The 27,821-nt window shown below is 41.6% G+C and overlaps 1 protein-coding gene across 2 annotated transcripts; it reads right to left on the reverse strand.

The window, feature by feature from the left end:
- Positions 1–27,714, reverse strand: kiaa0513 (KIAA0513 ortholog). 2 transcript variants are annotated; one of them, XM_070971591.1, is made up of 13 exons: positions 27,603–27,714; positions 16,583–17,169; positions 13,931–14,030; positions 13,347–13,420; positions 12,977–13,047; positions 10,943–11,150; positions 10,812–10,852; positions 10,632–10,704; positions 9,915–9,992; positions 9,038–9,067; positions 5,326–5,406; positions 4,614–4,708; positions 2–3,651 (listed from the first exon to the last, which is right to left on the reverse strand). In XM_070971591.1, the coding sequence occupies exons 2-13, from the start codon at positions 16,975–16,977 to the stop codon at positions 3,602–3,604; spliced, it is 1,296 nt and encodes a 431-aa protein (XP_070827692.1). In that variant the 5' UTR covers positions 16,978–17,169; positions 27,603–27,714; the 3' UTR covers positions 2–3,601. The 2 variants fall into 2 exon arrangements, with proteins under 2 accessions (XP_070827693.1, XP_070827692.1); XM_070971592.1 differs by lacking the exon at positions 9,038–9,067 and having other exon boundaries at positions 1–3,651.
- Positions 27,715–27,821: the final 107 nt, after the last annotated feature.

Genomic DNA, 27,821 nt, shown 5'->3' on the forward strand with positions numbered 1-27,821 from the left:
GAGTTCACAAAAGTGACATCAAAAAATAAATTTATTACAGTAAAAGCAACTTGAATCAACACTATGACAACATGTACAAGCAAAAAAAGCAGCAAGCAAAGCACAATGAAAGAGCTAACATCTGCGTTCAGGTGTCTGCACACACAACAAATAAGACAGGAGCTGTTCAGTTTTTATCTGTCAGCTTTGTAGTCGGCCGAATGGCAACGCACTCGTTGATATTAACCTTGTGTTCCCAGTAGATCATGGGTTCCATGCTCGCTAACATTACAACATGCAGGCTGAACTCTGCATGGTTTAGCAGTTCACCCATGATTTCCAAATGCATCATTTGTGTTCAGTTGCTACCCAGGCAGCTACCCGATCACACTGTGAAAACATTTAACATGCATGTGTAACATACAGCCACAGCAGTTAAACCAGGCCCAATCACAGACCAATCAAAGTTAGCACGTTTTCAGCTGGAACATTTCAGTTTTACAATACAGCACATTTTGCCATGGTGGCAGCTGGCTAACAATGCTATAGGCTGATAAACTGACATTTAATATTAAGTGGGTCCCACTGTGGTGGTAAAACTGATAACGCCACTAGCACTATTTCAGTGGTGAGAAAATGAAAACTTTTAGCCACTCTACAGCTAAATGCCATGTAGTCTCAGATGATTTCCAGTCAACGGCAGTTTGTAAAGAAAGTTTAGAAATGAGCTTTTTGACCTTTTCTGATTGTTGTTTTTCCTCTGTAAGTAACAGTGGTGAGAGATTGAAGTCAGAGTTAATGTAACAACAAAATACAGGCATGCTCACCTGAGATAACTCCAATCCAATGACTGCTCATCTGTTGTAACAACAGCACTATAAGTGGCTTTTTCACTGTATTCTGCTTACTTTGAATAATGCTAGTTAGCTGTTATCACTCCACGCAGTGCATGCTATGTTAGCATGGAACCAGAAAAATAATCAACAACTGCGGACACAAGGATTTGGAGAGCACATTCTCATCTCCACATGAGTTAATCATCAGGGCAGTCCCACAGAAAATACAACGTCCTACTTCAATGCTGAATTTAACTCGGCTGATACTTCACACAAAGTCAGTGTGGTTAAAATTGTCTTTTCATCGTGGCAACAAAAGACATCTACCGTCAACATTTCACCGCTGATGTGCTCAATGGAGGGAGGGAGAGAGAGAGAGAGAGAGAGAATGCACCGACCATTCAGAGCAAATACAAAAGGCATCAATGTAACATCATTCAGAGGAAGATGTGTAGTGTGAGTATAGAGATGCTGAGAATAAATGTAGTGCAAATGGCTCATGCTGAGCTAATTAACAAGTAAAATATGCGGGTCTATACTTGTTGGTCAAAGGTCACATCAGGAAAAACTGGTGATTAGTCACTCTGCCATAGTCTAAGAAGATAATCAAAGGGATAGAAATGGATTTACAGAACACGCAAAGGGACGCTTTCGATTCAAAACAGTGTGGACAGAGGACTGCAAGGCTTGCTGCACATGTCGTATGATTAAGCTGCACATAGCTCAAAACGTCGCTCAGCTGTGAAGGAATGATTACATTTACACAAGAGATTATTGCACAATACGATCTGCAAATACTTTGACTGTCCACATCAAACAGAGGTGGGATGTATGGGTCCACTTCTGGGTCACAACTACAGTTCGACACTTATGTTCTTCATTAAAACGATGGTCACGATGCACTATTACGTCTACTGCTATACATTTGCAATCAAAGACACAGAATTCACAAACAGCAGCACGTGATCAATTCTGACAACACACAGAGGAACATGTACAGTATTTACAAAATGGCTTCATCGACACAATGGATTGAAACATATCATCAGTCTGAAATGGGATTCATCCTGCGAGAAGGTGCATCAAATATAGATAATCACATTTCATTATTTAAAAAGCACACATTGATATATTGTTGAAACAGCTAGAAGGGCTTTTTTTAAATTCAGGAATCTCTCATTGAGAAGTGCTTTGAATGAAGACACAATGCTACCCCACTGTGGTAGGATGAAGTAATACAATTAGGCAACCTCACTTCCCCATTCAGTCACTCATGAGCTGCATCATACTTGCTTGATGCTGTTTGCGTGTGCTCGATGGCTATACAGACAGATACATACATTTGCATTTACAGCTCAACCAAAACAAACTACTACTTACACAAATGGCAGTACAGTGAATTCTATTTGCATGCAGAAGTTGTTCATGTATCAGTGAGCGAGTAAAAGAGTGATCTTTGCAGGCTCTGCATTAGTGTTTGGTTGGGCAATTGAGGGTAGCATCGGAGGATAAAGACGAGGACATTAACTTTCATGGAAGGCACTTTGGATGGATAAGGAGTCTCTAATGTTCCCAAGTTTCTCATTTAAAAACATGAGAGGGACGGCACTGCATTAGAAATGTGTGCCAAAGCAAAAGTGGCGAAACCACTGGCTGTTTAATTAGAAGCAGTTAAGTTAGCTTAGCATAAAGGCTGAAAGCAGGGAAAAAGTAGCCTGTCCAAAGGTCAAACATCCACCTACCGAAAACCGCTTTGTGTATGGATTAAATAAACTAAATACAGGTTAATCATGAGCTTTAGAGGTGCTTGTAGGTGGATTTTGTTACCTTTGGGTGGAGCCAGGCTAGCAGTTTCCCCTGTTTCCAGGCCTTATGCTAAGCTAAGCTAACCCTCTCCTTTGTGTAGCTTCATATTTAGCATACAGGCATGAGAGTGATGTAAGAACTGTGCAAGAAAGTAAATTTAAAGTGTGTTTGTCACAATTTTGAGCTTTTTCTTTAAGAGAAGGCATGGAGAGATATTGAATTTGAAATACCAGTGTTAACATTATGTGGCATATACGTTAAAGCTGTATTTTTTTTGTTTGTATTGTCAATTAGGATACTGCACTGTCACAGAAAGCACGGACGAGCATAAGAGAGTATTCATTAATTCACTGACTTTGTGCTTGAAAACTGACCTGAAGCCACCTGAATAGCAGATTAAAGCAATCTGAGTTATTATTGCCATGTACTATTTGGTTTAAACTATATGTAGACATTTATGTAAAATGTAACAAGCAGTACAATAGTTAGTGCAATATTTCAACAGACGCTGTTAGATGTGTTTTAGATTAATGTAATAAATATGGTTGCCGAAGAAACACGGGGTAAAACAGCATAGAGGATAATATAATCTACACATCGGGTGTATAATTTATAAATCCAGAGAGCCGGACACCACACTGAGGCTGTTTAGGTTTTATACTGGATGGTTTCAGTTTATGCTTCTAGTCTTTGTAAAGCAGGTCACAAACACAGTATGCACCAACTGATTATAATGTTATTATTGCTGATATAGGACAGGGGCCAGAGGAGCACTTCCAAGTTGGATAAATAGGATTTGCTACAATATGGCACAGTTCAGAACAGCAGGTTACATTTTTCAGCAGTGTACCTCACAAACGCAGCAACAGTCAAACGGAGAGTTGGTCACTGCGGCGTCGAGTTGAAAAGAAATAGCTGATGCGTATGTGCTGTCAGTCTGTTATGTGGAGACTTTGAAATGCAGCCTGTCGTCCTCAAACTCACTCTGCCGCCATTTTTTCTATGTGGTCAGTCAGCAACTTGTACTGTTCTGCAAACGTATAAAACACAGACACATGTTTGTTTGAAGCTACATTATGGTTGTTTTTATGTAAGAAGACTAAGAGCCCATTTTTACCTAATGTCAACATGCAGTTTGTATCATATCATCACCTTTTCAATTTAAATTGTTCACTTATTCACATCCAGAGCAACATTATTGTTAACATTAACAAGGCTTTTTCCTAATCCAGGTAAGATAGAAACCATATGTCAATAGCAGGTTTGAAACAAAAAAGCTCCACTAGCCAACAACAACAGGGCAAAGTGAGTGTTCTTTGAGACCTGACGGGATTTCTGGGTACTGTAGTGTAATTTATAAGCGCTGCTTCTGTTTGGAGGTGCCGCAAATGAACTGCAAATCCAGTAATCAAACTGAATCAAGCAATTTCCTGCAGCAAATCTGACTTCCTTTGCCAAAGGCAGGCGACATCGACGTGTCTACATGTAAACAACTGCTACAGCCCAGATTACAAAGAAGCTAGGAAACTGTGTGAAACATAGATTAAAGACAGAATGCAATGATTTGTAAATCCTTTTTGACATAACTACAATTGAATAAAGTACAAAGACACAATATTTAAAGTCATAAATTGTATTGTTTTTTGTCAATATATCCTCATTTTGAATGTGATGCCACGTTCCAAATAAGTTCAGACAGTTGTAAGTTTACCGCTGCGTTAACTTTTCTTTTAACGACACTCAGTAAGAGTTTGGGAACTGAGGACTAAAACTCCTGAAACAAAACGTTTTGAAAGTGAAATTGTTGCTTGGTAAATGACTTCAGTTCAGTTAACAGTAAAGTTAATCAGTTTGAACATTAAGTGTCTTGTCTTTGTACTGTATTCAATTGAACATAGGTCACAAAGGATTTGCAAATCACTGCACTCTGTTTAGTGTCCCAGCTTTATTGGCATCGGGGTTGTAGGTTGAATTATTCCTTCAGTGCTTTACCTTCATTCAGGTTCCCAATGACTGCCTGCTTCTTCAGAAAATCATTGCAGAGCTTCTTACTGAGCCCAAACGCCAGCATGTTATGAGTGAATGTCCTGAAAACACAGAAAGTACCAAACTCATGTCAGTACAAAGAGAAATCATTGCAAAAACACAACATATACAGTATTCTTTACCATTTGCAAAAAATTTTGACAGCTCAATTAGCATCAAACGAAACAGTGTGGACATATAAACTAATATCTGTGATATTCTGAGTATTTAGTGTTTAAGAAGACGTACTTATTGACTTATAGGTTTAGATTCTGCTTCATGTTCTATTCATTTCTGATTTACCTTTACAAGGACAGACATATTAGTTGTATTAAAGCAGATGTCGTCTGCAGTCCTTGGCGCACACAGACATACAGCTCCTGTAACAATTATCTTCTTAAAAATGGATAAACATGTTTATTAAAATGTAACTAATTTTCGTTTTCAAAATACACCAGCGTCATGTTAAAGACGGAAAATAAAACAAGCTGTCCTCTCTCCTTCTCTACATACAGTATATGTCATATATCATTGCTATTATTGGGACCAGTAACTTGTTTTACCACTAGGGTGTCTCTCTAAGTAACCTGTTGGAGCTCCTCACAGCTCCACACCAAAGCCTCTATGTGCTTTATTTCATTGTATTAGTTCACAGACAATACTGTGGCGGCTTCCTCACCCCAGCTGGCCAAAAGCGATGTTCTCATCGATTTTGGAGCTGTCGTCCCTCTCCTCCTGGGTCATATGACACCACTTTTCCCTGCAGCACAGAGACAGTCGGAGTCAAGCTTTCATTCCAGAGTCTCCATTTGACCTTCAGCTTCTCTACAGAAACAGGCCAGGGGTGGGTGTCAAAAATATTACCCATCGATGTCATGCTGACTTTTTGTAAATCAATCATTAATACGCCGGACAATAGGATCTTTAACTTTCCGCAAGTTTGGGTGCTCTTTGAGGGCAAAAAACATCTCTGTAATCCACCATGACATCCATCCCTGTAGCTGCTCACTGTGCAATGGGATGCAAAGAGAGAGATTGCATTACACATAAAACAATCAAAGGGCACATTAACCAGCCATCAGCAAACGAATAAAAACAACAAATGATTCATTCACAGAGAATCATCATTGATGATGGGAAGCGTAGATTTGCACTGTGTATTACTGTAACACAAGTATGTAGTAACCTGGAAAGTGTTTCCATGCCTGAATTCACCAACACCACTGAAGCCATGAGGACTTGTTGAAATAAAATGGCTAAAGAGAGGATGTTAATGTACTGTTTATCTATTCAAATACAGACTACCCATAGTGGTGTAACTGAGCGATTTCTATCAAAACCTTAATGGACACCTCTCCCTCGGTATGGTGGTTGTTGCTAATTGTGCAGGTCAATGACACCATAAGCTATGACAACATGGTAACAACATACATACGGATGAATTTTTTTTTCTTACTTATTCTCTTTAAAACTCAGTCTCCCAACCAAAAGACAGAAATCCTCTCTCAGATTGTTGGATTTAATCAACCTGTGATATTTGGGGCATGCCAGGGGTCACTCTTTTATCCCATCTGCATCCCCTGCTTTTACTCTGGAGCTAAAGTGCTTCCCAGAATGCTCTTTGACACTAAAACAGAATGGTTGTGAATATGAAAGGTGGTCATATAGCCAAGAGGGTTAATTTCATATTAAAGGCGCACTGGCCAATGTTTTCATATCAACAGTGGGTCAAATTTCTATATGTAATGGGGCAGGGGTTGCGAATCCTGCCATGCAACACAACAATGTCAGCGTTCTCCCTCTATAAAGTGTGTCATTCCTTTTCATTTAGCTCACTGCTCCTCCCTCATCAGCGTCATCACAGTGTATCCGGTAAGATATTGGCAGGAAGGAAAAAGAACACATCCCCACGCTTCAAAACTGACCAAAAGTGCAACTTAGTACATCAGCAATGCCTGTGTCCCATTGTTTTACATGGATAATTCTATTTATGGCATATACAGCATATCCCTGCAATCAATCAGCAGTGCAAACATGGAAATGCAAAAAAAGTATAGAAAAAAAAAATACAAATAGAACATGCTGATGGAAAGCAAGAAAAAAAAAATCACATGCAAGGAGATGAATGGTGAGAACATGCAGCGAGCTGTGAAGAGGCAGAGAACACCTTCAGACTGCAGCGGACCCGCCGCCTCTGTCTCCTGCTCCAGATAAAAACACCATCACAGACATTACACAAGGTCTCTTTGCTCATTCAGGATATTAACTGTGGGTGTGATGCTTTCACTCAACAAAGACAGGCACAAAAATCATTTTAACATGTTGCATCTGCCTCTGAGACGTCATCTGCCATGCCCTGTACTTCAGTGCCTCCCTAACCAGACGCTGATCCCTGAGTGCCTCTGCCTGTGTGTGTGTGTGTGTGTGTTTGCCTGCAGATGCACCGCAGTCAGAGCAGAGCCACCAGCTGCATCCCATCTCAATAATCAAGCCTCTACAAATACTCAGCTCTGCCATTTCCACTCTGCCAGATCGCAAACTCTGCTACCAGTTAGTGCTGTTACGCTTTGAACCAGTTATCATGCATCTAGTTATTGCCGTCTGTTCTCCGAGGCCCATCCTGTGCGCTGTTCTGCCTCTGCCAGGCTCACAGCTACTAGCTCTAACTACTCCTAGCCTGCAACTCCTCTTTCCCCTGTGCTCTGCAAAAAAAATATCTTAATCTTCATTCCCATCTCCTCGTCTGTGTCTGCACTTGACTTCACCTGTTCTCCTGCCCCTTAACACAACGGCAGCATGACAGAATACCTCAGTGAATCACATCACCTGTCAATCAAGCACAGCGACATGCCTGCAGAAGCCAAATGAAGGATGAATGAAACACAGAAATAGTGCAAAAGAATCCAGTGAAGGGCTCAGACACAGCTAGACAACGAAATGGGGTACACGCTAAAAAAAACAACTATTCAAAGACAGTAATCACACACTGTAATCTAATTATTTCTAATTGCAGTGATGTGGATGTTATTGCTCTGCTGTGATTAAGCAGATTGTATCTTTTCATTTATACGCATACAGTCTTGCTCTGGACTACGACCAGGCTCCTGTCAGCCCGTCTGGGGATTTATCATTACATACCATCCTATCACGGCTCACCAGAGCGCATCTGACAAACTGCACATTAGACCCAGGGTGACTCCCAGGCCTCGAGCCTCACCCTTCACCACAAGGCCGAACAACGAGCTGCTCGCACGTCATGTTTCTGTCATCTATCAGATCTCTCACTATCTCCCTCAGCCTTTTATGCTTTTCACTACCTTTTCTAGATGCTCCTCCTGTTTCACCTCGACTCTCAGTGAGGAGACTGTGGCTTGCGATATATTGGAGGACAATGGACAATGTCTTGAGCGTGCCACTGGAATAATTATTGACTTATAGTGAAATTATTATCAGTTAATGCAGTGATACATTTTTAAAAGCTAGAAATTGATTTGCCTTTGATGCATTAACAAAGTCAAAGTGCATAAACAAGAAGGTACAAAAAAACCTGAATTAATGCTTGATTTAAAAAATAACTTTAAGACTCTTACCTTTTATTTTGATATTCTATTCATTATATTCCATCTGACAAGCAATTTATTTCCTGCTCTTTCACAGTTTCACAATTTTTTTTTTAACATTTTGAAACCTGCACTGTTTAAATTTATGCTTCAAAAGAGTCTTCATCGCTGCCTTACCTGGTGCACCGTTACATTTCTTGGTAATGCCAACTGTGAAGCAGTGGGACAGTGTGAAACTGGTGGCAGGACTGTGCATCCAATCCCCCACATGAACAAACACATAGATGTACATCTACGTGCATGAGCGTGCATGAACAATATAAACATGGCTCCATGGCCACAATTATTCATTATTGTAAAAATGTTGTAAAATTCTGTCATTATTCTGGTGGCACACTTTCTCCTAATGAGCAGAGTTTGCTCTTATCTGTACTAAAACTGTGTGTGACAGCTTGGCTGCAATTATGACACAAAACACTCCGAAACCAAATTTCTCTTCATCAAGTTAATTTGAATAGTCACTGTCTTCTAAGCCTGGTGGCTACCTGCTTTGGGCAGTTGTGTGATTTCTAAATAGACCTTCTCCTGTTCAGATTATCACCAAAAAAAGGAAAACATCAGCTAGCTCTCATCAGATTCAGCCATTATTTCAGATCAACCGCTACGCTGGACCTCCATGACGGAACCAGATGCTGTTTCTACAAGATCTGTGATGCAATTCCAAAGCCTCTGCTCTTCTTCTCCTCTTCATCTGGATTAATCTTTGCTTTATCTTTGACTATTTGTTTTTTTTGTTTTTTTGTAAGGCTGCGGACAAATAGAAGAACAGACCTCTCGTCTTTATCTTCATCCTGCGTTCCCCTGCCCGGCAGCAAGGCACAAGGAGACAAAGGGTTAAAGTCAACATGCAGAAAGAGGGAGAGCAACAGCAGCTTGCAAGAAGAGAAGAGAAGAGAAGAGAAGAGAAGAGAAGAGAAGAGAAGAGAAGAGAAGAGAAGAGAAGAGAAGAGAAGAGAAGAGAAGAGAAGGTGTTGGGCATCAGGAGATTATCAACAATAGAGGTTTAGGTCAGGCACGGTGCTGAGATTTCAATTTCGGATGGCCAAAGTACATTTTCCCCTTTAATTACAGAAGTTGATAGTGTTTACCTTCTTTTGATGTCTCCAACTAGTAGTCTTGCTAAATCAGAAATGACTGATATCATGCTTTGGAAGGTGACTGGTTCATTTAGACAAAATCTTTATCTAAAATATTTTCAATGGCGAGATATCTCATTCTTTACCTGCGATGGTTTGTATTTACCACAAGCAGTACACCCAAGAAATCCACTGCTGGGTGAGCTAGATTGACTTATAACGAGAGAGAGAGAGAGAGAGAGAGAGAGAGAGAGCGGCGCCCTGTGCTGTCACTTCATAAGCTTGTCTCAGCAGAAATGGTCTGTGCTTTCAAGACAATGTGGAAAATAAACAAATAAAAGGTAAGAAAATATATACAGTTGTACAATGCTGCACCTGTTCTTGTCTTCAGATGCAGCAGTGCATCACCACAGGACCTCCAACCTTTATTCAGATTTCATCAGGTAGACAGAGTGAGAGGAACACACGCAGAACAAACTGCTGACTTGTTTTAAAACACAGTCCACACCATGCTGTAATAGTCTGTAACTAAACTGCTTCATTTATCTGTCCAGACTCCCCTCCAGACTCACCTTGTGGTCGGTGACCTTTTCTTCCTCTCACAGTGGACGGCATCAAAAAATGCAGCATTCCAAAATCTTAGTGTATGCCTGAATGACAAGAAGGGATGACATTTAACAGATTTCCTGCCTGAACAAGACAAATGAATGAGCGAGTGATTGTAAAGAATGTCATCAATTCATCATCAATTCCAAAAAAGCTGGGATGCTCAAGCCCACGGAGTAATATCCTTTATACAATCATGAGTTTCATAAAGTGGTGAACCTCACTCCACTGTGCCCAAATTTATTTAGAATAGAGGTTAGACAGTATGTGAAACAGATCACTTGAAGTGATAAACCCACAGAGAATTATCACTTGAACGTGCAACTCCTCTCAGATGTACACAGCTATTCTACTGTCTCTTAGGCTCACTGTTTTGGTTTTATGGCTGGCAGTTTTTACTGTTTTGGTTCCCTGTCGCCGCTTTCATAGCGTCGGTTTTGGCTGCGCTACCTGTCCAGCATCAAAAGCATACAAAGTTACAGTATCACAGTGAGAGTTAAGCAGCTATAGAACAAAATATTCAAGATTTGTTGGAGAGCAAAGCGGAACTAAAGGGAGAGTGAATGCTGGACTTACAATCATCAGATTGAGAGAAATACTTTAAATGAGTGCTACTGTTCTTAACATGGAGACATAATGAGCTCCTGTATCTGTCCTCTGTGGCCAGAGCTTCCTCAGCTTACCAGATGGGTTGCTGCTTCAGGTGGGTGTACAGGTACACCTTTTCTGCTTTCTTTTCCTCTGGGGCCTCAGACACTGGGGTGGAGGAGAAAAAATGGCAGGCACTGGCACAGATCAATTAATATCTAAAAGATATTTTATGAAAACTAACAAGAGTTCAAATGAGTTTTGGGGCTCTGTACCTGTTGATATGGGCTTTGTCTCAACTGGGCTTTCCCCATCCCTAAAAATGAGAGGGAACAGAGTAAGTCATGAAAACTATACATGACTGTGTTAATGATAAGACTTCACTGGAGGAGATGCATTTGCTCACTCAGTCTTGGGAGCCACTGAGCCCCTCAACTTGCTCTCTAGGCCTCCAAAGAAGCCTTTGACATCAGTCTTAGATGTGTTTTTAAGGAGGCGCTCAGCAGCATCCTTCTTCCCAGACAGCCAGGAGTTGGCCTTGTTGAGGTACGAGTCCAGCCCAGGTGGAGGTCCACCACGATCCAACAGCTCTGACGGAGACGGCTGGGACTTTCCTTAACAAGAGGAGAGCAGAGCTTTCAAAATGATGACATATCTGTCGACAATCTGGACATCAATAGAATATTGTTCTATATATTTTAAAGGCCTAAAAAAGCAAGCAGCAGCTGAATGGGGTCTGGGTTATAGGATGGACAGTGTCGTGAATGGGATCACTTTGGGTGAACACTGTAAACAGGCTGCACTGTTAAGCTGTTACAACCCAGCAGATGGCAGTAATGCAACACTTGAGGATTTCAACCACCATAAAACTCAACAGCAATAGAAGACGGCAGCAGCTGGACATCAAGACACATTTCTTTGTCTACACACGTTTCTTGTGTCTTGTAACCTACTGTGAGAGATGTCCAAAATCTACTGAATCAAACTGAACAAGAGAGGAAGACTTTTCACTGAAAAACGACTCCATGATGTCCAGTGGCTTGAGGCTAATGAGCGCACCAAAATGTGCTGCTACATATGTCATTCACATCCTCATCTAACAGACAAAAGAGGTGCATTTTATGCAGGCTGAAAGAATTTTAATCATCCATTATTTGATACTCAAACAGTGTAATGAGCACAAATGTGGCAGAAGCTATTGCTAACAAACAAGCTAGTGAAGCTGAAAAGTCCATTTTGCTAAATGGCAAAACACGCTGAATGAAGAATAAAATAGGATACAGAAAGTTATGTGCACCTCTGGGCATTGCAGGCCGATAAACAGACATCACCTTGTTTTCTAACCTCTGAGAGACCTTGTGCATTTTGGAAGAAAAAAAAAAAAGGGTCTGTATGAAATTTGATGAACCAATTAGCTTCATTTTAGCCAGCTGCAACTCAGTGAGCTGGAAATGTAAACAATGCACTGTATTCCAAATTATTATGTACACAGTCAGTATGATTAAATATGTTTTTGTCCACATAATTTAATTTTAATGTGGATGTTACTACAAGCAAAACTCATGATGATGGCAACAGGGGAGGCCGGCTTTACGCACAACTGCAAGCCTCTGGAGGATTCTGCATCAAGATGTTCTTGGGACTCCAGAGCGACCAGCTGCTTCAAATACCTGTTTGCGCAACAGTGGGTTTATACAGCTGCCCTTTTAACTCTATGAATGAATGCATTGTTAATCAGGTAAATTCTTAATTGCAATGAATCGACACTTTCCATCTCCTCACAGATCTCTCTTCCTCCCCATATTGCTTGAGACCTGAGACTTGCTTCATAACGTGAATCAACCTCTTGAAGTAGGTTTCCCCTTGATCACCTGGCCAACTCATTAACAAACCTGAGATTGATAGCAGTTATATAGAAAGATAGGACAAATAAAACAGGCAAATACATTCAATGAAGAACTGAAAACTAAGCGAACTGAAATCCTCCTGATACCTCACCTGCGTCATTGTTTGGAACACAGTGCAATTAATCCCTCTGATGGATTCTTCAGTTCAGAGACCTGCAGTTACTCTCACAGTTCAGGTTTTGGAGACATTTTGTAGCCATGCACACCTGTCTATAGTGCAAGTTTACAAGTGTCCGTGTACATTTATAGCAGACATGACTGCAGACAGACGTCGATGCAATGTATTGTGCCACGGAGGTGCACTAATCACCCAAAGCTTCCTGCTTGCGTAAGTACACAAAATACCATCATGCAAGCAGACAAAACCACTGCATGTGTTGCTGCAAGAGAAGCCACAGGGAGAACCTGTGGTGGCAACACTGAGGAGCGATATTCCCCAAAACACGCACAGCTGGCTTTTTCAACTCAGCACCATGCTGAACTTTAAAACAGCAGCAACTCTGACAGTTCAAAAAGAGTGAATTAGACCTTACCAATGTAGTAGTACGTGAAGCACATAGTCATGAGGTTTTTGGCTGGGCTGTAGTCATCCATCTGGTAACATCTGCAAACACACCATTTGTTTAGAGACTGATCCTGTCACGACCTCACTGCTATCATTAATGTACTACTACTAAAAGGATAAGTAGGTGATGCTCCACATTTTTCTTACTGTCTGTCAAGAAATCCCATGAAAAGACCACAAGTGCCAGGGCAAAGTATTGAGAGACTTTTGTCTTTTCATTGGACTTGCTTATAATAACAACTTTTTACATTATCACCAGCCTTATCCTTTAGAGTCAGACGGGATTAGACGATTACATCATGTCGGTCTCCAACTAAGTCAACCACATAGAGACTCACTCAAACAGTACGACTGCAAAAGACTGCACCAGTCTGTAGAAGGTGGCTTCACTCACGCATTTGGAGTGGCAGCGCTGTGGATAGAGTATGACAGAGAGTTAGAGGCTTATTCAGGAAAGCTTGGTATAAAGACAAGATGTCAACAATCATCAGCTCATTTACACACATAAAAAGGACTCCGTGACATATTTCATATAGAGATATTTTGGTTTGAGCTCCTGTATTCATGTAGGTATTTTTAGCAAGAGGATGTGTGACTGGTTTCATGTATTTTCATTCACTGAAAAGACAGATTGCAATGATCCACTCATTGCAATCTGTCAAACACACAGGTTTCCTCAAAGGTAAAGAAAGTGTACTTAGAATAAGGCGATCTTGTGAAAACAAAACTATGCGGTAACCATTCCAGATTTTTGGGATTCAGACTCCACTCTCTCAAAACAGCTGGACTTTGTTTGGAATAAAGCAGAAGCTGACCTTCTCACTCTGTGAGAACTAGTAATTCTTTGGCCAGTGCGTCTGAAATTTTGCAGTTTTTTTTCCCTTAAAGGTCACATATGATGTCATCACTTCCCCACATTCACCTGTGCGCTGACGTATTTGGCGAACCACTCTCTGCCTTTGCCATTCTCTCCACTGCACAGCTCTCCAAAACGAGCCTTCTCTTCCTGGTCAAAGTCCTCCCTGTGAAGACATGGTCCAAAAACTTATTACAGCACTAATTTACGCAGCTGGTTTTGTTTACTTAGGAGTTATCGGATTGATTTTATTATTCAAAAAAGTTTTGTGCTGCACTGAGAGTCTCACACAGTATATTTCAGTGTCTAACAGCTGAACTTCACATGGATGTCTGTGAAAAACAAAACAAAACACATGCATCATTGAGCTGTTTCTGAAGTTTGAATTGATTAAAAAAAATGTTCAAAAAGATAAGATAATTTTAAACTAACATAGCAAATATATTCTGTATGGTTAGTGATGTCAAGATGTGTAATTGCATTAGAAAAAATCAGCAGTGACACACCTTGCTTCTTACATAAGCTTACAGCTAATGTCTGCAGGTAATCCATGGATCTTTTAAAGGAACAGCTCTGCATTTTGGGACAGTTTTGCAGAGAAACAGATGAGAGGATGGATTTTGTTACCTTTAGAAGAATAGCAAGCATAAGCAAGATAACTGGCTGCTACAGTTATGAAGCCACAGCAAGCAGTAGCTTACAGACATTAAAGAAGCATTAATTTTTGCATTTAACTTGATTATACGTACGAAAATGTTGAACTACGCCTTCAAGGACAAACGCTGAACCTTTTCTCTGTGTGTAAAAAATGATAAAGGATGGGTGTGTCATTGCCCCCCATCCTCCCCCGACAGCTGCTGCTGACATGCAAAGCAAAGGTAGAAAGTTGAGGAGCGTAGCAGTGGGGATTTTCAGCCCCACTACATATTCCTGATGCCTGAAGAGACAGAAGGACCACAAATAGGTGGAATCCAGTACAGCACATTATGTTACACAACTGGCCATCTCACACAATGAAGACCTTGTTGAGGCTCGAGCTGGCAGAACCAAAAGCGAACAGCAGTTTGCATAATCCAGTCAACATATGCATGTGGCTCTTCCTCCTCTCTATCCTTTTCATCAGCGTAGAGAGAGATAGAGACGATTAGGTAACATCAAACAGGGTCCAGTCGTGAAGACAACTGGACTGTTCTACAGAAGGTTAAAACGGTGGAGGTCATCATGAGGCGACTGCAGACTTGTCAGCTCTCATGGCAAGAAGCTAATTCTCTTGGACAAGATCTGTCAGTTCATCACAGAGGACGTCAAAGTCTCACTTTGCTATCTGTAGGCTATGGAGCAAAGAGGTCAGCAGCCAGCATATAGCAAATAACTTAGCGAGACACAGTATTAAGCATGGTCACAAATGATTCGGCCTGCAGCAAAAATGCCACAAGAAGTTCAATAAATGTCTGTGAAATGAAATACAAAGGTACACTGTTATTTAAAAGCACCCTGTTAACATTTCACCCTCCTCACATTTGATTTCTTCTCAAGCATTCATGCACCGGTCAGACCGTTGTCCCCCATGGGTCTCCGCTGATGAGTCATGGGAGTCTCTGACCGGGTGAACGTTTCTTGTCGTTCTGGGTGACAAACATGGAGCAGTGTTGATCTGACTATAAGTGAATGCACAGCCTGAAGCACGAGAAACTGCCAGCACCGTTCAGTCAGGAAAAATGCAGACAAAACACATCTTTTTGTTTGACATGTCAGACATTTGTTAGGACAATAGCCAAAAAACACAGAATGGACAAGTGGAGAACAAATAGACGGCGTGACCATCTGCCACATTTCAAGTGATCAAGTATTGTGTAATATAGTAACTGTACTAGCTAGCTAACATAATCTATCAAGCGTTGCATTTAATCATTACAGGCCAGTTAGGCTGTGATCAGATGCAGGAGGGTTATTGTGCGTCTGCGAGTGTCTCTGTGACTGTCGCACATAGACGCTCTCAAGCGCTCACAAGCAAAACGGAGGCAAGCCAATGCATCAGTATGTGATTTGGCATCCTTCCAGCTGGTAATAATTATTAATTAGAGTTATTATAATCCCTCCTTTCCAGCAACTTAATTGGTTGTTGACCGCAAAGTGACAGTTGACATGCGCCACGCCGAGCCAAAAGTAGCCACAATGTCACCTCAGGGCATGTCAGTGCGCTGCTTGGTAGAGAGGTACACCTGACGCATCCAAACCACTGAAAACCATTGAGAAACACCCCTAACCGCAGTGTATCAGAACACTGCCTTAAGCTAGTTAAAAACAAACAGTGGAGACTACAGCTCTTGTGCACGAGAGAGAAAACTGGCTCGGTGCCAGACTTGATGGAATCATTGACACAGATGCCATCCTCGAGACTGAGTGTACCACACTGAAGACGCTTCAGGCACATGATGGCGGTCTGTTAAAAATGACTGAAACAAGCAGATATGCTGTGTAATATATAAATGGATGATTGTTCTCATGGATGTTCTCAGGGAAACTGCATCAGCATTAAGCTTCTATTCCCAAGACCAAATAGCAATGCATTGTGCAAACAAAACTAGTTTTAGGTTCCTATGCAGTATGACCTTTGTGACAAAGGTTTTCCAAGTAAATAAACCTCTTTGATTTGATTTGACCTTTGGTTCATCACACGACAGAGAAAGAACAAAAAAAAAAAAAGTTTTTCCTTACTTTCCATGAAACACCTTCTCCACGTAAGCCTTCATGAACTGCCTCCTCTCCACTGTCTCAGCGTCGGCGTCCTCTCCACTGTGAGCCGACGAAGATGACGACCTCCTCAGCTCCCACATATGAGATGGCGGGTCCATGTCGTTCTCGCTGTCTGCCGACTCTGTAGCCTCGCTGTCATCGTCTCCTTCCTCTCGGTGATGGTGGTGGTGAGAGCTGGGCTTGGTCGGCGCCATGGGCTCTGGCAGTAGGGGCTGCTGGTGGACTCCCAGGGAAGATGTCGGCTCTGGGGAGAAAATGTCTGTATGGCCTTGGTGTTGGCCTCCATCTACGCTGAGAGATGTGGTCTCAGAGGGGAAGTCAAAGTCTATTAGGTTGTCCACTGCTGCGCCCTCCATGTTGGAAATGAGTCCCTTCCTTTTAGCTCTGCAACAGTGTTTTCAGAGTGAGCTATATGGTGCTTGGCAGGAACATGAGGGTGGTTGCAGATGTGGGTGCTAGCTGTCACTTTTGTTATCGGGTTTTGATTGTGCAGAATCTCCCACCCCCTGAGCTTGCTGACATCAAGGGAACACACAAACCCAGTGCATCTGTGAACAAAGGAAGGAGAAAATTAGCATTGTAGTCATCTTTTACATTCAGTTCAATTGTGTTGAGCAACCTGATAGGACCAAACGGCAGAATGAAAGTCTACAGCCATGCTCGCTGCTCCATGATGGAAATGAGAGAAATGTTGACAACAGCATGCTAACATCCTAGCAATAACAATGCTAACATGCTGATGTGTAGCAGGTATAATGTTTACAATGTCCACCATCTTAGATTAGTGTCACAGTATGCTAACATTTGCTAATTAGCCATAATCATGTTGTAGGAGCCTAAATGCACGTCTTTGATTTTTGGTTAAAAAAAAGGGTTAATAAATAATTGAAGTTAAGTTAAGAACAACTAAAATACATGGTAATATAAGTTGACTGGTTTAGAAGGGATTAAAAGGCCTATTTATAGGTAGTTTCAGTTCAGTTGTATGATAATGTAATTAGTTTATGATTAAGAATGCGTTTTGATGGTTTAAAATGGATGAAAATGTCATTTATGTAATATTTGTATTGGATGGGAGCATATAAGAATTTGGTTTTTTGAGGTGCTGTACACCTTTAATTACTTTGATTGAGGCTCCCGTGAGGTCAGTCAGTCATTGAATCGGGCGAGGTGAGAGTGGAGCCATACGGTTTTTTGACCCCTCTAAGTCTCTTAACTCTTCATCACTTTACCTCGTTGTTAATGTTTTTGGATGTGATGGATGCTTAATGCACGGTTTTTATAATTTTCTGTATCACCCTTTCTTTGTTTTGCTAAAGAAAACTGTTTAAACTTTTACGAGCGGTCCTGTGGATTTTTTCGTCAGTGTGGATGATAACGAGGGGATTAACGAGAGCATCAGACCAGGCTCCATTGTGTGGAAACCTACACATGTCATTAATGTTTCAGGTGTTTAAACCAAAGTATTGAACAAATCTAAATTTTGAACTGAAGATTAAAAGTGGTGGACAGAATAGCTGACTAATACTGCAATCATTACACCACACTGCTAACCTGGCTAAAAGCAAGAACTCTGACACCCTGAATCTTTGAAGATGGCAGACAGCAAGTCTTTACCAAAGGAGAGAGAGGACAAATGACTAACAGTCCAGGTTTCTGTGATCTGCTCACTGCAGCAATGTGTCCAGAGAAACTTGGCAGACAGTTTTGATTTCACTCTAAAATTTCAATTTGAGGATGAAGTGCTTAGAACTGACACCACCAATTGAAGGTGTGTTCAGTTTGTTCTTCCTACTGAGTGTTTTATCTCCTCTCTGGCTAAAACGTGCTGCCTACTGGGAAGTAGAGGAAGGAAAGTGTTTGCTTTCATCATCATAAAAATCAAGTGTATAGACCTTTCTCACAGCAGACATTTTGACATATCGCAGAAATACAACCACAGGCGCTAGTAATAACATTAATGAAAGCTGCAGCCTCTCAGGTATATCAGCTCCAAGGTCCTGCTTTTGCACATGCTGGATCCCTGGTATACTTCAAAGGAAGAGAGCCATCTTTAATGTTATTTGTCACACCTGTACTTTCCCTCTAGTTTGCTAATAAGACTATCTAGACTTTTCTCACAGCAGACTTTGAAAAAGCACAGGTGTTATTGATAAATTCCATTTATGTAAGACTGTAAGACAGCTCTACAGTACTGGAATGGTGCATACTGGATCACTGGAATGGCATACTGGATAACCATTATTACTTACATCTGCTTTAACAAGTCCAAATATCTGCTGTGAAAATGTACTATTGCCATTTTGTTTCACTCCATTATTTTCTGTTGTGTTCATGTTCATGGTAGCCAATTTCTAATTGGAAGAGTTGTTATTTAGTTTTGTTTTGCCTGCCTGTACACAGCAACGTTTATCTCATCTACACTTGTCACCATTTTTGTTCTTTTGTCTTGTATCCTTTTTCTTTTATTTGGCGCAATAAGATGATGCTTTAGATTCTTAATCCCGCCTACAAAGCTCTGTTTGGTTGGTTGCTTTTACATCTGTGGAAACGACTGTCAATGAACACAATACTAGACAAGAGCTGCAAGAATGTGTCTATTAATTGATTAAGCAATAAATAGCAACACTTTTGATAATCATTTTTCAAGCAAAAAATGAAAATGAAATGGAAAAACTGATGGTTCCAGCTTCTAAAATGTTACAATATGTTTTCCATGGTTTACATTACAGTAAACAGAATATCTTTAGGTTGGCCAGGCAAAATAGAAATTTGCTTACATCACCACAGGCTTGGTTGCAGACCTACATCAGACCTGATGGCAGTGATTCAAAGGTCTGGACCAAGGTGACACGATGTCACTGTACAACAGCCTTCAATCCAACCTATTACCAAGTTTAAATCTAAAAATACAGATATGGTCATTTGAATTCTCTGTTTGGCTATTGGCATTTGAATATGACAAGGAATAAAATGACACCTGCCCCCCCCCCTCCCCCCCCCCCCCCCCCCCCCCCCCCTTTGACTCTACAACCTTTTTGGCAGATATGAAAATGTGCTCTTTATGGTATGAAAATGCATGTACGGTTATTTCATGCAGATGCTGATCACTGTAGACATGCAGCTACAGCAAAAAGAATGTCAGCTGAGCAGAGCAGGTTTTGTGGACTGATGGTAAAAAAAACCCAAACTTCCTGATTGGATATTCTTCTGTTTCCTTGACAGAGGTTGCTAAAAAGAGACCTTGAGGAGCTCCACTCCTTCCTTACAGTAATAGGAAACAATTTGTACAACATGAACATCATTCCTGTGTAGTTCCCTTTGTTGTTCCCTCTGCTTGTATTTATGAGACCTCAAATGACTACTGAAGCTCAGGACAATAATCTAACTAGTTCCTCTTTGTTCATACATCAGCATTCATATCATGCAAATAACAGGAAGTAGAAATCATTGATTGAAAGCCACAAAGACAGGAAACTCAACTGTTAGACTTCATATCTGTTCAAACAATTTCTCACAATCTGTCTGCTGCACTCCTGTACATTTATGGTGTAACTCCACACACTGAACACTCGTCTAATTTTAAACAAGTGACCCCATCATAGCACAGTGTCACACTGCTGACTCCCACTCAGGGCTTCACAGGACTCTTCACTCTGAGGAGGAAAACCACAGCGGCTCCTTCGTACACACACATCCTGCACTCCATCCTTGAGCTAATCTGCCGTAGCTGCTCTATAATAGGGCACTGTTTGGTCTTGACTTTACACAAACCGCTATAATAGTGTTAGCCTCAACACACACACACACACACACACACACACACACACACACACACACACACACACACACACACACACACACACACACACACACACACACACACACATATACAAATAAGAAAATAAGTAAGTAAGTAAGTAACGTAAAAATATAAGGTGAAACAAATGATCTCATCGCCTTTTTAAGTTTAACTGGCCTATATTAATCTCACCTTGTCTGTAAAACTCTGTAAAACTAATTACTGGGTAACTGACAAATGTGCCATTCTGGACAACAGTCATGTCCTTCAGGCACAGCTGTCAGGCTTTAGACCTGCCCCTCAACACTGTCCTCCTCAACAATATTGTTTCCACTGTGGAAACCTTCAGCCTGCCTCAACTGCTGCTGATCCAGCTCTTAACAAGAATAATCCAGTCTGTTCTATGCACATCCATCATCATCTGTGTTTGGCCTGCAACCAAACAAGACAACAACAGACTGCAACAGACTATAAGGACTGCTGAGAAAATCATTGGTGCCAACCTGTCCTCCATTCAGGACTCACACACCTCCAGACTGAGGAAGCGGGCAGGAAGCATCACTGCAGACCGATCGCATCCTGGACACAACCTGTTCCAACAAGTCACTGAACGCTAAAACAACCAGACAAAAAAAAAGTTTCCCCTTACAAGCTGTCACCTTGATGAACAGTTAGCAGTCATACTGTGCGAATAACCCTTTGACACCAAAACATCCACCGACCGACATTTGTTCAGTGATTTTGATGATTCTGCTTAAAGATAATTCAAATCGTATCTTTCTGGTAAAGTTCAGACTGCTGACGGCTTCAAATCAAGTCCCCAAATGGTTGATGCAGGTGTCCCACAAGGATCAGCGTTAGGACCCTTGTTATTTACTCTAAGCATGAATATTTATTTTCCAACAGAGTGTACCAACTCAGTTTGTTTCAATGCTTGAAAACACCATCCAGTACCACAAACCAGGCTGTCTCTACTCTGGTTTTTCTACTTTTCGACCTTTTATTTATTTAAAGGCCCCAAAAACATATTTTTCTCAATTTGCTTCTTACTTTAAGGAAGGGGGTGTTGAACATACTATTTTCTGCCAAAGTTTGAACCAGTTTGTTTGCTGAACATGAGAGTTTTCTGTATTTGTGTTTTTCTCAGCGCACCTCTCACTGAAGTGTGTGGGGCATGGGTGATGTCATATTTTCCTATCTTATGCACACCAATCAGGATTTAGCAACATTTGAATCAGACTGTGATAACAGTTAGTGGGTTGTTTGATCACTGTCAAACAAATCTGCTCAAACCACACCTACACTCTGCTCTGCAGAAGCAGAGCAGCAGAGCTTGGTTGTTAAACTTAATAAATGATACCTTAAGGTGTTTTTAAACCACTGGAAGGCCTTCACCGCAGTGCCGTTAACTTCATTACTCGCTGTGAGTTTTGTGATCAGATGGTCATCACTGACATCTACAGCGTAAGTGTTTTCATTCAGTAATTTTAGTAACATCCCTACATGAGGTCAATGTGAACAAGGACACCAAAATTTACCTTTAAATGTTCCTCACACTAACACAGAACTGGAGAAGACTGGTTTCTGGTGATTCACTACAGAAATCAAGTGCAAACAAAGCCTGAAGACGTTAAAATTCTGCTGATACGCTTAAATTTGTCAGTGTTTATGTGCAGGATGACTGCTTTTTATGACCGTTTTGTTGGGGTGCTGTGAGGTCTTGCCAGGAAAACTGAGCATATGGCCCACAGTTCATCAGTCTTAGCGGCAATACTGGAGGCGTGAAGAGTCGCCTGTAACGTCTTTACCTCACAGCTTTTATCTGGAGGCCTCAGTTGAGCTGAGCAAGCAGCAGAGCCCCTCAGTCTGCCATGATCCCCTGCTGGGGGTGGATGGCAGTGGTACAATCACCTGCCGGCCAGTGACGCCATTTGGCCTGATTAATGTGGCCTGTCCTCCTGTCCTGTGCCACAACCACAGCAATTGTACATACAGACACACACGCATGTACACATACACACACATAAAAACACACACACATTGGGGGATTCAGTAAATCAGTGTTCCTTCACTCAGACTGCAGAGGCCGCAGTATTTCTGCTTCCATGAGCAGGAAGGGAGCCCCCATTAAACACCCCTGCCCCCGCACAAAGACTATCCTTTGAGGTAATGTGCACAGAAGGAGGCTCTTCTGTCATGATGGAAGATGCAGAAAAGCTTGAGTGATGTGGGGGAGAAGATCTCTGCTTGTTGCTGTCAACTGTGCAGCACAACAGCATCACAAGACCCATCCCGCTCCCTTTTCTCATCTTCAGTGTATGCTGCACTTAGCATGATTCACCCATGGAAGCCAGCCCGGTTATGCAACATGCCCCCAAGCCTCTCCCACCCCCAGGAAGTATTATTCAGCACTCTCAGCCGCAAAAACATCAGTTGAGCAAGATATGAGGGAGCCACTGTTACCCTCAACACTCGTGGTGTTTCACAGTTCATCTATCTCTGTCACCCTGGCTTTATGAGCAATATGCGGCAAATGCAAAGCAATTAATCAGCTTTTCTTCTACGTCAAATATGGTAATATAGAATATCAATTCAGCATGTGGGCAAGGTGCTTTCAAAGTCCCCTTCTCAGGCCACTAGTCCATTACCCAAAGCGCTCTCTCAGGCATTGCTGAACAAAGATCAGCCTGATGGAGGTAGGAACCAATACCCAACTGGGGATTTCCCTGACCCACAATTCTTTGGCCTCCTTGTGTAATTGGAGAGGGCGAGTTGTTCTGAATCTTTATTATTGTGTCTACTGGGACGTCTCAGTCACCAAAACACAACAGCGAGTACATTCTTTGTCTTGCCACTTTTGTTACTTTGGATGAATATGTTCAAAGAGCTGAAAACAAGGTTGTTTCCCATTCCCGGCTCTGTCATTGTACTCCTTTACATGTGATTTCCTTCCCTCTCTTCCTTCTAAGTGGGCTGAAGGTTGATCCACGCTGTCTGTATTACAAATATAATCTTTAAACAATTTTTCCAACTCTTCATTATTGTGTCATTTTATAGAAATCTTACCAAAACTCTGACATACATGGTACCTTTGGAAACTATGGGATTTCCAAGTGATTTCAAAATAAAGGTCTGTGGTTTTGAATGGTGTTGGTTAAACCCCATGAGTTAGTAATGATATCAGCAGGTGAGTGAGGTTTAAAGAGCTTAAGGACCAGTTCATAGGATTTTGGGAGATCCAGTGTTTCCCAGCAGAGCCCCTCTCACATGGAGCAGAGCAGAGACAGGTGGTGTGAGGGTAAGGTTGTTGGTACTGGTCACATAGAGGCTCTGTGGTGAAAGACAGGCTAACATGCTGCCAGATTCCAGGTGTTTTTGTTTTTAACTGAGCTAGAAAAGAGAAAACCGATCGGTTGGGCAGACTATGTCTAAAAAACAGCCTTTTAAATGCTACTTCACTTATGGTACATTGGGAGGCAATTTGCCATTGTGTGCTCTGATTAATTTGGCATGCAGCTAACACCCCAGTCATAATTTTGTTTTATGAAAACTCCTGGTGTTCTTTATGACTGTATTCAGTCAAGGCAGATGGCCGCCCACCCAGAGCCTGGTTCTGCTCAAGGTTTCTGCCTGTTAAAGGGAAGTTTTCGTCACCACTCTGACCAAATGCTTGCTCATGGGGGAACTGTTGGGTGTCTGTAGATAAAGAGTATGGTCCTGACCTGCACTGTATGGAAAGTGTCATGAGACCACTTCTGTTGTGATTTGGCGCTATATCAATAAAACTGAAATGAATTGTTCTCCAACATGCTTGGAAAGAGAGGGGTGTGGGGAGGGCTATAATGCAGTGTCATATCATCAAGAAATGTATATTACTGATTCTTCATTACTGATGCATTAACATGTAAACAACATTCTAATGTTGTAACTGGTGAAGGTGATGCTAATTTGAACTACCTTATATACTGTGTGGTTGCTGTTTTCTACAACACTCTGGGCTTCCATAGTTGTAGTTGTGGTACTTTCTCATGGACATGTAGCATAACGTGCTACACCTGTGTTTGGTCTTTCTTGTTTGCAATTTCATTTTAACATAGTTCTCTACGTTAGGGATGGCTCATATGGCCGAAATCTGCTATCACGCTAAGTTACATGCTAATATCAGCATAATGGTATAATAATAGCATTATAATAATAATAATCAATTAAGAAGTGGTTTAAAATAATCTTACCATGTCAAATTTTCTAAATCCAAAGCATGTCCACATGACAGAGGATCTTCTCCTTTATACTGGGTTAGATGGGATGCCTCCTGCTCTGTATTTACAAGTTATTTTGTGAGTCACCTGGATTTGGGAGATCTCATGCGCTTGTCTTTATGTGTAGTAAGCGATTCTCAATACAGCCACTAAAGGACAGGACCCACGGTGGAAACGCCATTGCCAAATATCTACTGGTGGACACATTTCCACCATTGCACAATATATTCTGTCATATTGCCCAAACCTACCTCCAGCTGAGGTGGATAAGACTTTCACAGGCAGCAGGAAATGAGCGAAGAGTTTCTGGTTCCTTATTTGTTACTTTTTAAAACAATTGTTGTATACATTCTGTGTTCGTCTGTATGTTTAATTGCTACCGCAACAAAATAATTTCCCAAATTGTGATCAACAAAGACACAGTCTGAAGTCAATCTAAGTCTGGTTCAGGATTGTCAAGTCTTGGATGGACTTTGTCGGCCTCAGCCTCCTCTAGAGGAGCTTTGGCACTGAGGAGCCAAATAGATTGGGCTGTATCAGAAAGAAGTGTTTGTGTGTGTCACCTGATTACAGGCGTTAACAGGGGCAGAAAATAACTTTCATCTGCTTCTGTAACCACCAAGCAGGAACTACTTACTCTCTAGTCGGACTGCATAGTTTGAAGACTCGTTCATAAATTCTGAATGAGAAATTTGAATATAAAAATAATAATAATAATGACAGCCATACTCTCTGGTATAGCTTTGTATGACTGACAACAATAATAAAGACATATTTATACAGCTTGATAGCCAGAAATCCCACCACCTACCCAAATAACCATAAGTTTACTATCACATATACTATGGTATTTTGTCAAATGGAAAAAAATATCTTCAGAATTATAAATCTAAACTTCAGGATGGGCACAGTCTGAGAGCTGAGTTGCACGACCGCACATCACATGCTACAATAAATGTGTGACAAGCAGACATGGCTGATGGCAGATAAGTTAGGTGTTGAATCTCAGTGGAGGTTAGGCAGCGTAGCTGAGGGGACTGCACTTGCAGATGTAATCTGCTGACCGCAGGCAGCACTCCAAACACAGCAACACTAAAACTGTCTTCAGAGGGCAAGCTGGATTTCAGACATAAAAGCAGTGTGCACGTGGTGAGTGGTGCACCTTATCCACTAAATCTACTATGAAGCTGTAAATATATGTTTTTTTATATTAAGACCGGGCTCGGTTTTAATGCAGTTCCTACATACTCAATAACAGCATTAACAAAGGTCAAAGAGGACATCTGAGCAATCTGTTCAATACTAATACTATTACCACCTCTTGACTTAACATATCCCCCCTTGTCCCTCTATGGATGACATTCAAACAGCTCTCCATCACAACCTGACATCTAACACAGGAGAAGACAAGTATAGAGAAAATGCCTGCCTGTGCACATCTTGCTCAAATAGAGGCCAATATACATTTCAGGCTTCTTCTCCTTTTCTTTCAAGACATGAGTGGGCCCCCCCAACCCCCCTGAAAAAAGCCTACTGCCACTGATAGCCACAAACATGCACAACAGAGATACTAAACAAACAGTACCAGAGTACAGAGCCAGGGTGACATGAGTGAAGGATGCTATAAAACCTGGGAGGAAGTTCTCCTCCGTGTGTACTTCCAGATAACACCGAGCACAGTCTTTATCCATCCCCTCCACAGAACTGCAGCCCCACTAATATTTTGTCAGGCTGGCCTTTCCTTTCCTGAACTGGCAAATGGCTATTCAAGATCTCCACACTAGCTTAATGGAACGAGACAGGTGCCTAGAATGCAGATTTAAAAGTGCAGTATGACTGTGTAAAATGGCTTTTCATTTACATATTTCTTACAGATCTGTCTCCTTTGTGTGCAGGTGTTATCTGCACACCATGTACTCATTATGCACTGCTTTATTTGGGGCCATGCATTATCTGCCATCTGTTGGTGTACCTGCTCCCCCATTGCGTACTGCGAGAACGTCACGCCAGACTCCATTTAAAAATCTGGCAATTTTATAATTCGGTTTCAGAGAGCGCATATATCTGATAGACCACGACAAGATAGACAGACGGAGGAGGTAATCTCCAACGTGGCATACGTAGCAGAACTATAAAGCAGCACTTCTGTTCTAAAATGTAATTCTTCGACACAACTCGCTACGACTGACCATGGTGCGGAGGCGATTTTGTTGAAAGAAGCTTGCTTAACTTAGATGTGGGAATATAACAAGAGTTGAAATTTCATATAAGAACAACATACTTGTTGGATGATACACGTGCCGAATACAAATGTGTCTCCATACAATTAACAAAAAGCTTTGTTTCCCATTTCCTTCGGTACACATCTTTCTCACTAAGCAAGGTCACCTTATATTGCAGTATTAATGAATGAAGTTTGGCTTGCGCTGTCTCCGTAGAGGACAACCAGAATGTGTCGTGAATGAATTAAAATATGAAGAGTTCAAAACATATGAATGAAACAGGTGCTTGGACTCCCATAACGCAGACCATAGCTTATTATCTAGCGCAAATGCTGAAATGAGTTCAAGTCGCTGCATTGGGCGCACTTGACAGCTGTGGTAGGAAGCAGCACCGAGTAAACACGGCAGAAACGCTGACGTTTCCTGTAACATTAATCGCTGGTATTCAAACAGGGGTATCCCGCGTCAGTCACGCAGGTGTATCTGCAAGTGCAGCCAGGTACACCTCAAGCAACTCTACCGTTAATGAATCGATTACGGCGAAAATATGACGAGTCTCTCCGCTTTGACCACACCGAAACATTCAAATAAACAGACATGCCATGCAAAAATGGCGTTTACAAGTCGTAACAGAATACGCCCCGTATGTGTAAATAGCTATTTTATGAAACAACAGCTAAAGTAACAACTGTACGTACATGAAACGTCCCGTGCGGACAGCAGAAGACGACCGATCCACACTGATGTTTGTGCGTCGTAGATCTTGCTCGAGACTGTGGTCCGGAGACGGAATCAGCGCATGCGCAAACTGATGCGAAAGCGATGCGGGGGAACCTAATGACGTCGTCAAGAAGTACAGCCAATGAACGCGGCGGAGCTGCCGCGCTTCTGCGTCAAGTCAGCATGAATATTACCGG

This window comes from Chaetodon trifascialis, chromosome 10, assembly GCF_039877785.1.
Source record: "Chaetodon trifascialis isolate fChaTrf1 chromosome 10, fChaTrf1.hap1, whole genome shotgun sequence".
In the NCBI taxonomy this organism is placed as follows: domain Eukaryota; kingdom Metazoa; phylum Chordata; class Actinopteri; order Chaetodontiformes; family Chaetodontidae; genus Chaetodon; species Chaetodon trifascialis.